General features: G+C 42.7%; 1 protein-coding gene and 1 long non-coding RNA gene across 4 annotated transcripts in view; one reads left to right on the forward strand and one right to left on the reverse strand.

Annotated features, from left to right (window-relative positions):
* The window catches only part of LOC138783614 (uncharacterized), a 29,539-nt gene extending 27,064 nt beyond the window's left edge, over window positions 1–2,475 (reverse strand). The window contains exon 1 of the long non-coding RNA XR_011361723.1: window positions 2,198–2,475. This is a non-coding gene — a long non-coding RNA (uncharacterized lncRNA). The remainder of the gene's footprint in view (window positions 1–2,197) is intronic.
* Window positions 2,351–14,328, forward strand: FIGNL1 (fidgetin like 1). 3 transcript variants are annotated; one of them, XM_069958522.1, is made up of 2 exons: window positions 2,351–2,708; window positions 12,025–14,328. In XM_069958522.1, the coding sequence occupies exon 2, from the start codon at window positions 12,033–12,035 to the stop codon at window positions 14,016–14,018; it is 1,986 nt and encodes a 661-aa protein (XP_069814623.1). In that variant the 5' UTR covers window positions 2,351–2,708; window positions 12,025–12,032; the 3' UTR covers window positions 14,019–14,328. The 3 variants fall into 3 exon arrangements, with proteins under 3 accessions (XP_069814623.1, XP_069814622.1, XP_069814621.1); XM_069958521.1 differs by having other exon boundaries at window positions 2,351–2,567; XM_069958520.1 differs by lacking the exon at window positions 2,351–2,708 and adding an exon at window positions 2,762–3,024.
* Window positions 14,329–14,816: the final 488 nt, after the last annotated feature.

Below are 14,816 nucleotides of genomic sequence, written 5' to 3' on the forward strand. Positions count from 1 at the left end.
GAGGGGGGAAAGAGGGGGACCATCTATAAGGGGGGGACCATCTATAAGGGAGGGGCGGGAGGGGGACCGTCTATAAGGGGGGGGGAAGAGGGGGACCATGTATAAGGGGGAGAGGGGGACCATCTATAAGGGAGGGGGAAAGAGGGGGACCATCTATAAGGGGGGGACCATCTATAAGGGAGGGGCGGGAGGGGGACCGTCTATAAGGGGGGGGAAGAGGTGGGACCATGTATAAGGGGGAGAGGGGGACCATCTATAAGGGAGGGGGAAAGAGGGGGACCATCTATAAGGGGGCATCTATAAGGGAGGGGGGAGAGGGGGACCATGTATAAGGGGGGGAGGGGGACCATCTATAAGGGAAAGGGGACCATCTATAAGGGAGGGGGAGAGAGGGAAGAGGGGGACCATCTATAAGGGGGGGGAAAGAGGGACCATCTATAAGGGGGGGGAGAGGGGGACCATCTATAAGGGGGGGGAGAGAGGGAAGAGGGGGACCAACTATAAGGGGGGGGGAAGAGGGGGACCATCTATAAGGGGGGAAGAGGGGGACCATCTATAAGGGAGGGGAAAGAGGGGGACCATCTATAAGGGAGGGGGGAGAGGGGGACCATCTATAAGGGAGGGGGGAGAGGGGGACCATCTATAAGGGGGGGAGAGGGGGACCATCTATAAGGGAGAGGGGACCATCTATAAGGGGGGGAAGAGGGGGACCATCTATAAGGGAAGAAGAGGGGGACCATCTATAAGGGGGGAAGAGGGGGACCATCTCCTAAAAGATCAGCACCCTCCTCTCCTGACATCCTCTGTGCTGCTGGGACTTCTCCTATAGGATTAGCACCCTCCTCTCCTGACATCCTCTGTGCTGCTGGGACCTCTCCTATAGGATTAGCACCCTCATCTCCTGACATCCTCTGTGCTGCTGGGACCTCTCCTATAGGATTAGCCTCCTCCTCTCCTGACATCCTCTGTGCAGCAAGGGACCAAACATTATGTTTATTGGGGACAGCAGTGGGGGGGGGGGGGGCAGTAGTGGATTATAATGTGGGCGGTTTGACGGGGGGGGGGGGGGGGCGTCATTCTATAGTTCGCCTCGGGCAGCAGAGAGGCTAGAATCACCCCTGCTGACAGGGCTTCCTGCCTTGTCAGTCTCTCTTGTGTTTGCAGGCTGCATTGCACTTCAAGCCACAAGAGGCCTCACCACCCATGCACATACCTTTCCCAGAACAGTCCATCAGCATTCGTTCTCCCAGCTCCCTGGTGCATGAGTAACGTCATTCATGTGCCGGAGATCTGGTTGAAAAATGCCTCGGAAATACGCTTGGTCAGGTAAGTATGTGCATCTGAGGGGGGCCTGTACAATTTCTTGCTACGCCCCTAGGGTCGGCCAATGATACAGAGATCCCCAGAGTTTGGAACCCTCACAATATCATACTTGCTCACTATACTGTGGATAGTAGACAAGTATTTTTAAATCAGAAATTTTTTATTATGTTTTATATAGCTGCAATATATAAAACATTTTAAAGGACAGGAGTACCCCTTACAGACTGTAGAGGAAATCTGCTACAAATCCATGCTGAATGCACAACAGAAAGTTAAATTAAAGGGGTATTCCTCCCAAGAGCCAAAAAATGAAATGCTCCCAAACCTAGCTGGTCTTACTAACCAAGTCCCTCTGAGTATTTTGAGCCGTCACCCGTCTTTCTAGCTGCTGCCGTTCCCGAGAAAAAGTTTTCTAAAAGCCGATATATGTATACAAGATGGCGCTGGCCAGGAAACTACAGCAGCGGGCGAGTGTGTGTGTGTGCGCGTGCGTGCGTGTGTGGGGGAGTGATACACGTGATGCAGTCTTGAAGGGTGCGGGCCAGGAGCAGGGAGCGGTGTCTGAGTGGACTGAGAGGTGATGATTCTATGCATTGGGTTGGGGATGAATGCCTCTAGATAACAGCAAAACTGCAGAATCCATAATAACGTTATATTGGAAAGATGGAACGCTACGGGTGGAAAACGTATTAATGCAAAAATATTTTTTGGGGGGAATACCCCTTTAAGTTAATTTCTCCATTGAGATTTTTTTTTTTTTTCACAAAACACAACAGAAAAATTGTTACTGTTGTATGTTGCAGATTTTCATTTTAATATTTTTTTTTTTATAAACTACCCACGTCATACATGTTTCACTTTATTTATTATTTACCTGCTCTCAGTATGGTCACTTTAATCTCCATGCACTCCCGATACTCGGCTATAAACTCTCTGCTTGTTCTGCGCGCTTTCCTAATGACAGGCTCTTAAAAAGCGCGGGAATTGTAGGGCGGCTCATCAGTGCGAGGTCTCCACCAATCAGGACGCGGTCTACAGCAAAATGTCTTCCGGCATACTACACTAACGGACATTTTTTGTACCCAAGTGACTTTTCTATTTTCCCCCATCAACTCGGCTGTGGGTGGAAGAGCTAAGGAAGCGTGATTGAGTATGTCTCCATTCTAGCATCTACCTCATGAGATGGACTCCTGACTGCTAGCAGAAGCGGCCGCCCGGGATAGTACAGCGTGTGGGATACAGAGGTGATTTGCGCTTATGATAAAGTCCTGAAAACATGATTTTACTTATGAAACCCGCTGCAGGAAAGGAAGTTTACGTGAGGCGGTAAGGGGCGACGTGGTAACTTACGCTGTGTCCTGGCGCCAAACATTAGGATCACACGTGTGAGCATTATTCAATGTGAAGTTTTGGATCACTACTGTATTAGACAATGATATGTGGACCTATTCACGTTTACATGCGTCATAATATCTCGTAGATGCTAGCCCCGCCCCTGAGTCGTCTGCCCCGCCCACGACATGAGCAATTTCGCAGCTACACCCCTATGGAGGTACAGACAGCGGTGAGCGCCCTCCTGCGGCTGTCCACACATGGGGCCCGCCCGCCTGCCTGCATGACCTGCATGACCTGCAGCTGTCTGTCTGGGCTTGCTGGGAGCTGTGGGCTGAAGACCACTGTGATAGAGAATGTTTTCTTATGGTCAGTAACCAGCGTAGCCCATGTTTAATCAGAAGCCAGTAGTATAAGATCACATCAACTACAAACAATACTTTTTTGTTTGTGACCTTTTTATTTTTTGGTGCATTTTTTTAATTTTTTTTTTTTTTTTAGCTCATGGCACAGTTTCCAGAACACAGCCATATATTTATCTGGTATATCTCCTTAATTTTTCTATACGAATTAAAAAATACCACCAAAAATGCATGTTAGAAATAAAAAAAAAAAAAATTCTAAAAACACTTTGACAGCTTGAAGTTGCAGTAGACCATTTCCCTCACCACCACAAAAAAGCACCAAAAATGGTAAATGTGAGGTTAGCTGAAAGTTAATGGGGAAAAATAAATCGCAGCACCCACAGGACGTTTTCTTCTCTGGTGTTTTTTCAGTTTTTTTTTTTAAATCATATCAAGGCCTGCAGTCGAAATATTTCCATAGAAACGTTGGCATTGTTTCTCCCCATAGACTTCTATAGGGGAGCATCATGTCTGTATGTATATTGGTGCTTTTTTCCCCCAAAGTTATTCAAAAGAAACCCTGGAATCACATGGCTACCAGCAATTTTTTTAAATTTAAAAAAAAAAATTAAAATTACTATAAGCGTTTCATCCCGTGCATATTTTTTTTCTTCAGTCATGTGATTCTTCTTAACCCCTTCGTGCTGCAGCTAGTTTGGGCCTTAATGACCAGGCAAATTTTTCAAAATCTGACCTGTCTCACTTTATGCTCTTATAGCTCAGTGATGCTTTAACCCTTAGACGACCCTGGACGTAGGGTTACGTCATGGAAGTCTGTCCCCAGACGACCCATGACGTAACCTTACGTCCTGGGTGTTTTTCCCGCTATGAAGCGCGCTCCGGAGCGGAGCGCGCTTCATAGCAGGTGGGGCCGGCTGCAATCAGCAGCCGGGACCTCACCGGCAATGACACGCTGCAGCGATCGCGCTGCCGCGTGTCATTAACCCCTTAAACGCCGCGATCACGGCGCGACCGCGGCGTTTAAGTGTAAGTGACAGGGGGAGTCCCCTGTCACTTACCGATCGTTGTGTGACTGCGGGGGTCCCGATCGTTGAAACGGACTGCCGGAGGTCTCTCACCTGCCTCCGTGCGGTCCGATCGGCGATCTGCTACACTGAGCCTGCACAGGCAGGCTCAATGAGCAGAGCGCCGATAACACTGATCAATGCTATGTCTATGGCATAGCATTCATCAGTGTAGAAATCTAAGTATTGTATGTACAAGTCCCCCAAAGGGACTTCAAAAGTGTAAAAAAAAAAAGTTCAAAACACTAACACACAACCCCAAAACCCCTCCCCCAATAAAAGTCTAAATCACCCCCCTTTCCCATTATATAAATAAAACATATAAAAATGAATAAATAGATAAACATATAATATACCGTAGCGTGCGGAATTGTCCGATCTATTAAAATATAACAAGCGTCATTGTGACCGGTAAACGGCGTACACGAAAAGAGGGAAAAAAGTGCGCGGATTACCGATTTTATGTTACATTATATATTAAAAAAAATCAATAAAAAGTGATCAAAACGTCCGATCTTCACAAATATGGTATTAATAAAAACTAGAGATCATGGCGGAAAAAATGACACCACATACAGCCCCGTAGGTGAAAAAATAAAACTGTTATAAGCGTCACAATAGGCCCATTTTATTAATATTTAATTGGCAAAAAAAAGGATTTCATAAAAAAAAATATATATAACATTAGAGAATCTGTGTAACCTGCATATGGTTGTGTTCGGACTGACCTATAGAATAATAGTGTCATGTCGCTGTTACCATATAGTGTATTACGTAGACACAGGAACCCCCCAAACGTTACCATATTGCATTCTTTTTTGCGATTTCACCTATTTATATCTTCATAAATAATATATTTGGGATTCCATCATACATGTTATGGTAAAATGAATGACGCCATTACAAAGTACAACTATTCCTGTAAAAAACAAGCACTTACATGGCCTTGTAGATGGAAAACTGACAGTGCTAGAGCTCTTAGAAGGGGGGGAGGGGAAAACGGAAACACTAAGATCAAAATTTGCGCGGTCCACTGGGTCATTTTGGGCCTGGTCCTCAAAGGGTTAAAAAAAGAACTGGTCCCTAAAAAAATCAGTTTCACGAAAATGTGATAATTTGCTGATAAATTTCTAAGCCCCATAACACCCTAAAAAAGTAAAATATGTTTACCAAATTATGCCAGAATAAAGAAGACATATTGGTAATGTGACTTAGTAACTAATTTATGTTGTACGACTTTCTTTTTTTAGAAGCAGAGAATTTCAAAGTTCATAAAATGCAAAGTACTGACCAAATTTTGCCACTAACATAAAGTGCCATATGTCACGAAAAAACAATCTCAGAATCGCTAGCATACGTTAACCCTTTGAGGACCAGGCCCAAAATGACCCAGTGGACCGCGCAAATTTTGATCTTAGTGTTTCCGTTTTTCCCTCCTCCCCTTCTAAGAGCTCCAGCACTTTCAGTTTTCTATCTACAGGCCATGTAAGGTCTTGTTTTTTACAGGAATAGTTGTACTTTGTAATGGCGTCATTCATTTTACCATAACATGTATGATGGAATCCCAAATATATTATTTATGAAGATATAAATTGGTGAAATCGCAAAAAAGAATGCAATATGGTAACGTTTGGGGGGTTCCTGTGTCTACGTAATGCACTATATGGTAACAGTGACATGATACTATTACTCTATAGGTCAGCCCGAACACAACCATATGCAGGTTACACAGATTCTCTAATGTTATATATATTTTTTTAAATGAAATCCTTTTTTTTGCCAATTAATTATAAATAAAATGGGACTATTGTGACGCTTATAACGGTTTTATTTTTTCACCTACGGGGCTGTATGGGGTGTCATTTTTTCCGCCATGATCTCTAGTTTTTATTAATACCATATTTGTGAAGATCGGACGTTTTGATCACTTTTTATTAATTTTTTTTATATATAATGTAACATAAAATCGGTAATCTGCGCACTTTTTTCCCTCTTTTCGTCTACGCCGTTTACCGTTCGCAATGACGCTTGTTATATTTTAATAGATCAGACAATTACGCACGCTACGGTATATTATATGTTTATTTGTTTATTTTTATATGTTTTATTTATATAATGGGAAAGGGGGGTGATTTCAACTTTTATTGGGGGAGGGGTTTTGGGGTAGTGTGTTAGTGTTTTTAACTTTTTTTTTTTTTTTTTTTACACATTTGAAGTCCCTTTGGGGGACTTTTACATAGATTAGTTTGATTTCTACACTGATGAATGCTATGCCATAGGCATAGCATTGATCAGTGTTATCGGCGATCTGCTCATTGAGCCTGCCTGTGCAGGCTCAGTGTAGCAGATCGCCGATCGGACTGCACGGAGGCAGGTGAGAGACCTCCGGCGGCCCGTTTTACCGATCGGGATCCCCGCAGTCACACTGATTGCAGCCGTCCCCCATTTGCTATGGAGAGCGCTCCGCTCCGGAGCACGCTTCATAGCGGGAGAAACACCCAGGGCGTACAGTTACGCCCTAGGTCGTCTGGGGACAGACTTACATGGCGTAACTATACGCCCTGGGTCGTCTAGGGGTTAAAGCGTGACTTTCATGTTTTTTTTATTGCAGAAATCAGTAGTATAAGCGATTTTAAGAAACTCTGTAATAGGTTTCATCAGCCAAAAAAGCCTCCTTCTGTACTCAAGAAGCAATCTCCCAGCCTCCCCCCCTGACTTCTTATCTGTGCATTATCAGGCAAACACGTCTTCATTACAGAGAAGCCAGTGAAGACGGCTTCTGCCCTCTCCATTGTAAGCCTATGAAGGGGGGAGGGGCTGAGGGAGATGAGGGAGCAGGAAGAGGTGACATGAAGGTCAGCTGTTTGTAGACTCTCTGGGCACCTAAAACGCTAAATTCAGGTGTCAGAAAGGTCAGTGCTTATCTATGAACTTACTGAGAGAAGATTGCAGGGTGTTGTGCTTTGCAGAAATCCTCCGTGCTCAGTCACTCCTAACAGCCCCTCCCTTCTCCATAGCCACATAATGGAGACAGAAATCCTGCTTCATTTGATGTGAGGGGGGAGGCTGGGAGGCTGGGAGGCTTTTTTAGTACAGAAGGAAACTCTTTTAGTACATAAAACCTATTACAGAGTTTCTTAAAATCGCTTGTACTGTTGATATTTAATGTTTTCAGAAAAATGACCCTGAAATGACAGTTACGCTTTAACCCCTGAAGGACCGGCCAATTTCAATTTTTGCGTTTTTGTTTTTCCCTCCTTGTGCTTAAAAGGCCATAGCACTTGCATTTTTCCACCTAGAAACCCACATGAGCCCTTACTTTTTGCGCCACTAATTGTACTTTGCAATGACAGGCTGAATTTTTTCATACAGTACACTGTGAAACCAGAAAAAAAATAAACGTATGGTGAAATTGAAAAAATAAAACGCATTTTGTTTATTTGGGGGGTATTTGTTTTTACGCCATTCGCCCTGGGGTAAAACTGATTTGTTATATATGTTCCTCAAGTCGTTACGATTACAACGATATATAACATGTATAACTTTTATTTTATCTGATGACCTGTAAAAAAATTCAAACCCTTGTTAACAAATATATGTTCCTTAAAATCGCTCTATTCCCAGGCTTATAGCGCTTTTATCCTTTGGTCTCTGGGGCTGTGTGAGGTGTTATTTTTTGCGCCATGATGTGTTCTTTCTATAGGTACCTTGATTGCACATATGTGACTTTTTGATCGCTTTTTATTAAAATTTTTCTGGATTTGATGCGACCCAAAATGCGAAATTTAGCACTTTGGGATTTTTTTGCGCTTACGCCGTTTACCGAGATCAGGAATGTGATAATGTAATAGTATGGATGATTACGCACGCGGCGATAGCAAACTTTATTTATTTTTTTACTTTTATTTATTACATCGGAAAAGGGGAGTGATTCAAACTTTTATTTAGGGGAGGGGGCTTTTTATTAATAATGACACTTCTTTTTTTTTTTACACTTATACTAGCAACCCCCTGGGGGACTTCTAGTTTAAGCACACTGATCTTAAATTGAGATCTTTGCTGTATACTTATACAGCACAGATTAATGAGATCGGCACTCATTTGCTTTCGGCTGCTGCTGTCGAAAGCATCCAAGTGCCGAGCCGGGATCAGCGCCATTTTGGCGGAGACCCCGGCAGGTAAAAGACACGGAGATCGCTCCTCCAGGATAACGTCCCAGAGGGGTGATCTCCGCCACTAGACACCAGGGATCGGCTGCAGCAAGTAATCGGATGCAGCTGTCAACTTTTACAGCTGCATCTGATTACTTTATTAGCGGGCACTGCGATCGGACCGTGTCCGCTTATAGCCGCGGTCCCGGGCTACATGTGGCACCCGGGACCGTGGCGGTTCAGAGCGCGGCCCCCCTCTGAACTCCCTTACTGCCCGCGGCCGTTAAGGTGTTAAGAGGTTAAGGGTGCCTTTACACAGACAGATTTATCAAACAGATTTTTGAAACCAAAACCAGAAATGTATTTGAAAAAAGGAGAAATCTCAGTCTTTGTTATGAACTGCTCCCTGTTTATAGTCTGTTTCTGGCTTTGGCTTCAAAAATGTCACATAAATCTCTCTGTGTAAAGGCACCCTTACACAGAACTATCAGATTTCAGTCAACAAGTTACATTGAGATTTATACCACAATGATATCTATATCTATCTATCTATCTATCTATCTATCTATCTATCTATCTAGATGCTTTAAAGTGGTGCGGCACTCGAATGATAAGTGATTGCTGGGTGCCAGCGGTTGCACCCTGACCCACGGGTGTGTTTACGTAGACAACCAAAAATATAACTGCAGCACTCCAGTCTTGTGGTAAACAAACGGTGAAAATTTATTCCATAAAAAGAAAAACTTGGAACAGCAGTAGCGACGTTTCAGTCCTTCAATGTGGACCTTTTTCAAGCTCAGTGAAAATACACACACAGGTGAGTTATATAGCATACGTGATTTGAATAATTAGTGACGTAGATCACTAAAACATGTGAGGCATAATAAACATGAATTACGTGAACGGTGTTATAGAGTTACAGGAACAACATTTGTTCCAGAGAATATACAGTGCAAATGTGTAAAAAAGTTTACAAAAAGTTACAATGTTCAATAAATGAATCAAACAATACGGATCGGATCTGGTTCACCCACATAGTAGTATGACCTTTCTTCATGATGTTGGACCGCACGCTGCCGTGGAACGCACGGCCATATTATGGAAAGCATGCATAGAGGTATTGGCGTCCTAGGTTGCTGAGCAACCTAATCACATGGAAAGCATGTTTTGTGACGAATCTCGGACACAGTAATCAAGCAGGATGTATTAGGGATGTAACGCCGCTTGTATCGCTGAGAGTCCAACCTATTAACACAGTATCCCCGAGTTGTGACAACTCGGGGATACTGTGTTAATAGGTTGGACTCTCAGCGATACAAGCGGCGTTACATCCCTAATACATCCTGCTTGATTACTGTGTCCGAGATTCGTCACAAAACATGCTTTCCATGTGATTAGGTTGCTCAGCAACCTAGGACGCCAATACCTCTATGCATGCTTTCCATAATATGGCCGTGCGTTCCACGGCAGCGTGCGGTCCAACATCATGAAGAAAGGTCATACTACTATGTGGGTGAACCAGATCCGATCCGTATTGTTTGATTCATTTATTGAACATTGTAACTTTTTGTAAACTTTTTTACACATTTGCACTGTATATTCTCTGGAACAAATGTTGTTCCTGTAACTCTATAACACCGTTCACGTAATTCATGTTTATTATGCCTCACATGTTTTAGTGATCTACGTCACTAATTATTCAAATCACGTATGCTATATAACTCACCTGTGTGTGTATTTTCACTGAGCTTGAAAAAGGTCCACATTGAAGGACTGAAACGTCGCTACTGCTGTTCCAAGTTTTTCTTTTTATGGAATAAATTTTCACCGTTTGTTTACCACAAGACTGGAGTGCTGCAGTTATATTTTTGGTTATCTATCTATCTATCTATCTATCTATCTATCTATCTATCTATCTATCTATCTATATAATAAATAAATCTGCTCAGCTCTTGCTGCTCTATTACATGATGGTGATAGATTACATAGCATTGACTTGGTGACAGGTTCCCTTTAATGGCCCGAGCGTAGTCAGCTAATGACTGTGTTGGATTATGTTTTGGAAATTGTGTCCCTGTAAAAACATGCATGCATGCATGCATGCATGTAACCTGAACGTAGTTGCTAGCTGTTTACATTTGAGCAATAAATTGGCCCGTGGCTTTGGGTATACCGGCCCCCTATTTTGCCAAGTTGCTGATGTGTATGTGCAACGGAAGGCCGTATCATAGTGTGAACTCTCCTTAAGGGTAGTTTCACACGTACCAGATCTGCAGCGGATTTCACGCTGCAAGTTTGCAGGAAATCCACTGCGGATCCTGCTAATGTGAAGGTCTATGCGGTTACATATTCACAGCGCAAGAAGCCACAAAAATGTAAATAGTTCCCTGCATCCACCTATAGCTACTACTCTACCTGTATTTTATAGACACTACAGTGACCCCCCCCCCCTTCATTCTAACTGATCCACGTCATACAGGGGAGGGAATTCCCTCCCACTGGGGGCTGGCCGGCCTACCTCCAGTGCTTGAGCACCGTCCGGTTCCAGTGCATAGAACGGCGCCGTGCACGGGAACCGGGCCGCGATTCGAAAAGCGGACCGCGGCATGGGCTTCCCCGTGACGGCGCCGTTCGATCCAAGGGTTCAGATTAAAGAGGATGTACCTGGTGGAACATCCTCTTTAAGTCTTATGGTTAATAACATGATGCAGATAAATCAGGTATTTTCATGGTGACATGTTTCTTTAAGGGTAGCTTCACACGTACCATATCGCAGCAGATTTTCTGCTGCGGATCCACAGCATATCTGACAAAATGAATGAACACAGCATTAAATCTGCACTGTCAGATTTGATGGTGCAGATTTGATGCTGTGTTCATTCATTTAGTCAATTCTGCTGCAGATCCGAAGCAAAAAATCTGCTGTGGTACGGTACATGTGAAGCTACCGTAAAAGAAAATTTCTTTCAAATAAACTGGTGCCAGAGGTGTGTAATTTACTTTTATTAATAAAATCTTGTCTTCCAGTACTTATCAGCTGCTGTATGTCCTGCAGGAAGTAGAGTATTGTCTTCAGTCTAGTGGGATTACTGAGTGGGATTACTGATGATGCGCAGCATCTAAATGACTAAAATTAAGTGACGTATTGGCACAAGATGGGGCTGGGCCGGAGACAAGGTAAAGAAGAAAAGGCTTCCCGTCCTAAATAATTAGGTGACGTATTGCCACAAAATGGGGCTGGGCTGGAGACCAGGTAGGGAAGGGGAGGATGTCTGCCCAGGCTGGGCCGGAGACTACTGAGGACTGACAGTGATTAGAAAGGTACTTGAATTTCCATACTAGGAAAGAAGTTCTGGTGGGACCTACAGCAGGTCCAGACCTGGGGATAGCATCTGCCACAATAACACAAAGCTATTACAAATATATGTATCATTGTAATAGCGTTAGAATGGATGTATATTGCTGCATGCCGGAGTACTCCTTTAACACAATGATCAGGGATTTCAACAAAGCTCGGCTTTACATAAGACTGCAAGACTGGGCACTAAACACTTGGTTGAGAACTGAAACAGAACAGAAAATTGCTTGATATCAGATCAGTATACACACAATGGCTTATTATGTGGATTGACCTAATGATAGTGTTTCAGTGTCAGATTCCCTTTTCTATGTGCTAATTGATCGTTTTTGTTTTGTTTTGCTTTTAGTTACTCAAACCTATGCAAATGTCAAAATGTTTGAAATTTGTAATATTTTTTTTCATGTAAATTCTTTTGTTTTGATTTCTAGGCCACATAATGCAGGCGCCAGAACCCAGCTTTGTTCACATAAGTGAATGGCAAAAAAATGGGTTTGCTTTAAATTCTTCCACCTGCTCCCCTGTGCAGAAGGCTGATTTATATCGTGCACATATTTCTCAGATTCAGTATGCATGGGCAAACTCTGAGATCTCCCAGGCATCGGCAGCCCACCTGTTCAAGAAGTATGCAGAGAGGTATGCTGCCATTATGGATTGTGACAAGGAGGGGAATGGCCTAAATAACTATGCGGACAGCGTTATGTCTTTAGCCAGATGTCCACGCAATGACAATGACAAGTGGAAGTCAACTTTGACCACCAGTAATGTTTTTAAATTAGACTGTGTACAGGAAATGTTGGACTCTGCTAGATCAGACCTGCAATCCCAGATGAGTTCTGCAGATGCATCACTTAATTTTGATAATTTTTGGGGGGTTAGCACCTTTGGAAATTCATTGGTTAAAAGTAAAGACTTAAGCAATTTAGAACATAAAAGGACTGAATGTTACTCCTTAGAAGAGACTACTAAGAAGAACGGTAACTTATGTCAAAATGCAAAACAGCCAACAGCAGCAGATAAGACATGTACAGAAACAAATATTCCAGCAGCCGCTCCACATGCCAGAAAGCAGATGGTCTCAACTCCAATGTTTGGAAAGAATGATGCAGCTAATTCAGCAAATATATATATTGCTCCTGTTCAAAGTACACTTTCCACAGGGACCTTTGGAAATGCAGGAAAAAGGAAGACCTTTTATACAATGGCAGATGAAGATGAATATCAGCAACAAATGGCAAGCAAACAAAATCCAGCCATGTGTGGTCTAGTTGAAGAAAGTAGCTTTAAAACTGCAAAACAACAACTGTGGGTTGAACAACAAAAAAAACACAATAACCAGTCCCAGAACACTGGTCCAGGGACATATGGTACTGGTAAAAAATCACTGGGGGCTGCACGCTCACGTGGTCTGCATGGGAAGTTTGTTCCTCCAATTGCTAAGCAAGATGATGGCGACAACTGTGCTGCTCATAGGAAAGCCTATACAGCTAGCAACAGTGAGTCAAGTTTGCCTTCTGATGAGCGTCTAAAAAACACAGAACCAAAAATGATTGAACTCATCATGAGTGAGATTATGGACCATGGCCCACCGCTGACTTGGGATGATATTGCTGGTTTGGAGTTTGCCAAAACTACCATAAAGGAAATAGTGGTGTGGCCTATGCTGAGGCCAGACATATTTACGGGACTTCGAGGACCACCAAAAGGCATTCTTCTCTTTGGACCTCCAGGGACGGGAAAAACACTGATTGGAAAGTGTATTGCATGTCAGTCAGGGGCTACATTTTTTAGCATCAGTGCTTCATCATTGACTTCCAAATGGGTCGGAGAAGGTGAAAAGATGGTTCGTGCTCTCTTTACAGTAGCAAAGTGCCACCAGCCTGCTGTAATCTTCATAGATGAGATAGATTCTCTTTTATCACAGCGTGGTGATGGAGAGCATGAATCCTCAAGGAGAATTAAAACTGAATTTTTAGTGCAGCTAGATGGTGCCACAACTTCCTCAGAAGACCGTATACTTGTGGTTGGTGCCACTAACAGACCTCAAGAGATAGATGAGGCCGCTAGAAGGAGACTTGTTAAGAGACTGTACATTCCTCTTCCTGAAGCCTCAGCTAGAAAGCAAATTGTCGTTAGCTTGATGTCTCGAGAGAATTGCAGCCTGTCTGAGAAAGAAATAGCGGCTATAGTTTCACAGGCTGAAGGGTTTTCTGGTGCAGACATGACTCAGTTGTGTCGAGAAGCAGCCCTCGGTCCAATTCGCAGCCTTCAAACTATGGATATTTCAACCATATCACCTGATCAAGTCAGGGCTATTGCTTACATTGATTTTCAAAACGCTTTCCAAACAGTGAGGCCCAGTGTTTCACAGCAGGATTTAGAATTGTACGAACAATGGAATAAAACTTTTGGTTGTGGGAGATAGTTAAAAAAATAATTAAATTCCATACTTTTCACTTTTATCAGTTTCCTTAACACGTTGTAAGGAACAAAGTGGTTAAAAATGACTTGTTATGATACTTAAGTATGATTATATGTTTTTCAGTTTAATTCCATATTCAGATTGTCAAAATAAAACATATTGTACAGTTTTGCATTATTTTTTTTCAACATATTTTAACCCCTGGATTTTGGCCCTAATGATGGAGCTATTTTACATTTTTTGGTTTTTGCTTTTTCCTCCTTGCCTTCTAAGAGCAATAGTGCTTTGATTTTATCATCTACAGGGCTGATGTGTCATTTTTTTGCTCCATTATCTCTAGTTTCTATTAGTATCATATATATATATATATATATATATATATATATATATATATATATATATATATATATATATATATATAAATAAATTATAAATTTGACAAAATTCCACAATCCTGGTTTTCCTTTTTTCTTTTCGTTTACGCTGTTCACAAATACAGGAATAGTATTCTTATAGGTTAATAGATCGGACAAATAATATATAAATTTTTTATTTGTTTTATATATAAGGCCCCCTTCACACGTCCGGAAAATCTGTCCGGATTTCCGGACTCATAGACTAACATTAGACACGGACACCCTTCCGGATTTTTCCGGAAGGGTGTCCGTTCCGGAAAATAGGACCGGATTTTTTAGATCCTGTCCTATTTTCGTCCGGAAATCCGTCACGGACGCCCCCATAGAAGTCTATGGGAGCGCCTGTATATCAGGAAAGCGCCCGTGATTCCGGACTGGTAGAGAG

The sequence above is a fragment of the Dendropsophus ebraccatus genome, chromosome 2, assembly GCF_027789765.1.
Source record: "Dendropsophus ebraccatus isolate aDenEbr1 chromosome 2, aDenEbr1.pat, whole genome shotgun sequence".
Classification (NCBI taxonomy): domain Eukaryota; kingdom Metazoa; phylum Chordata; class Amphibia; order Anura; family Hylidae; genus Dendropsophus; species Dendropsophus ebraccatus.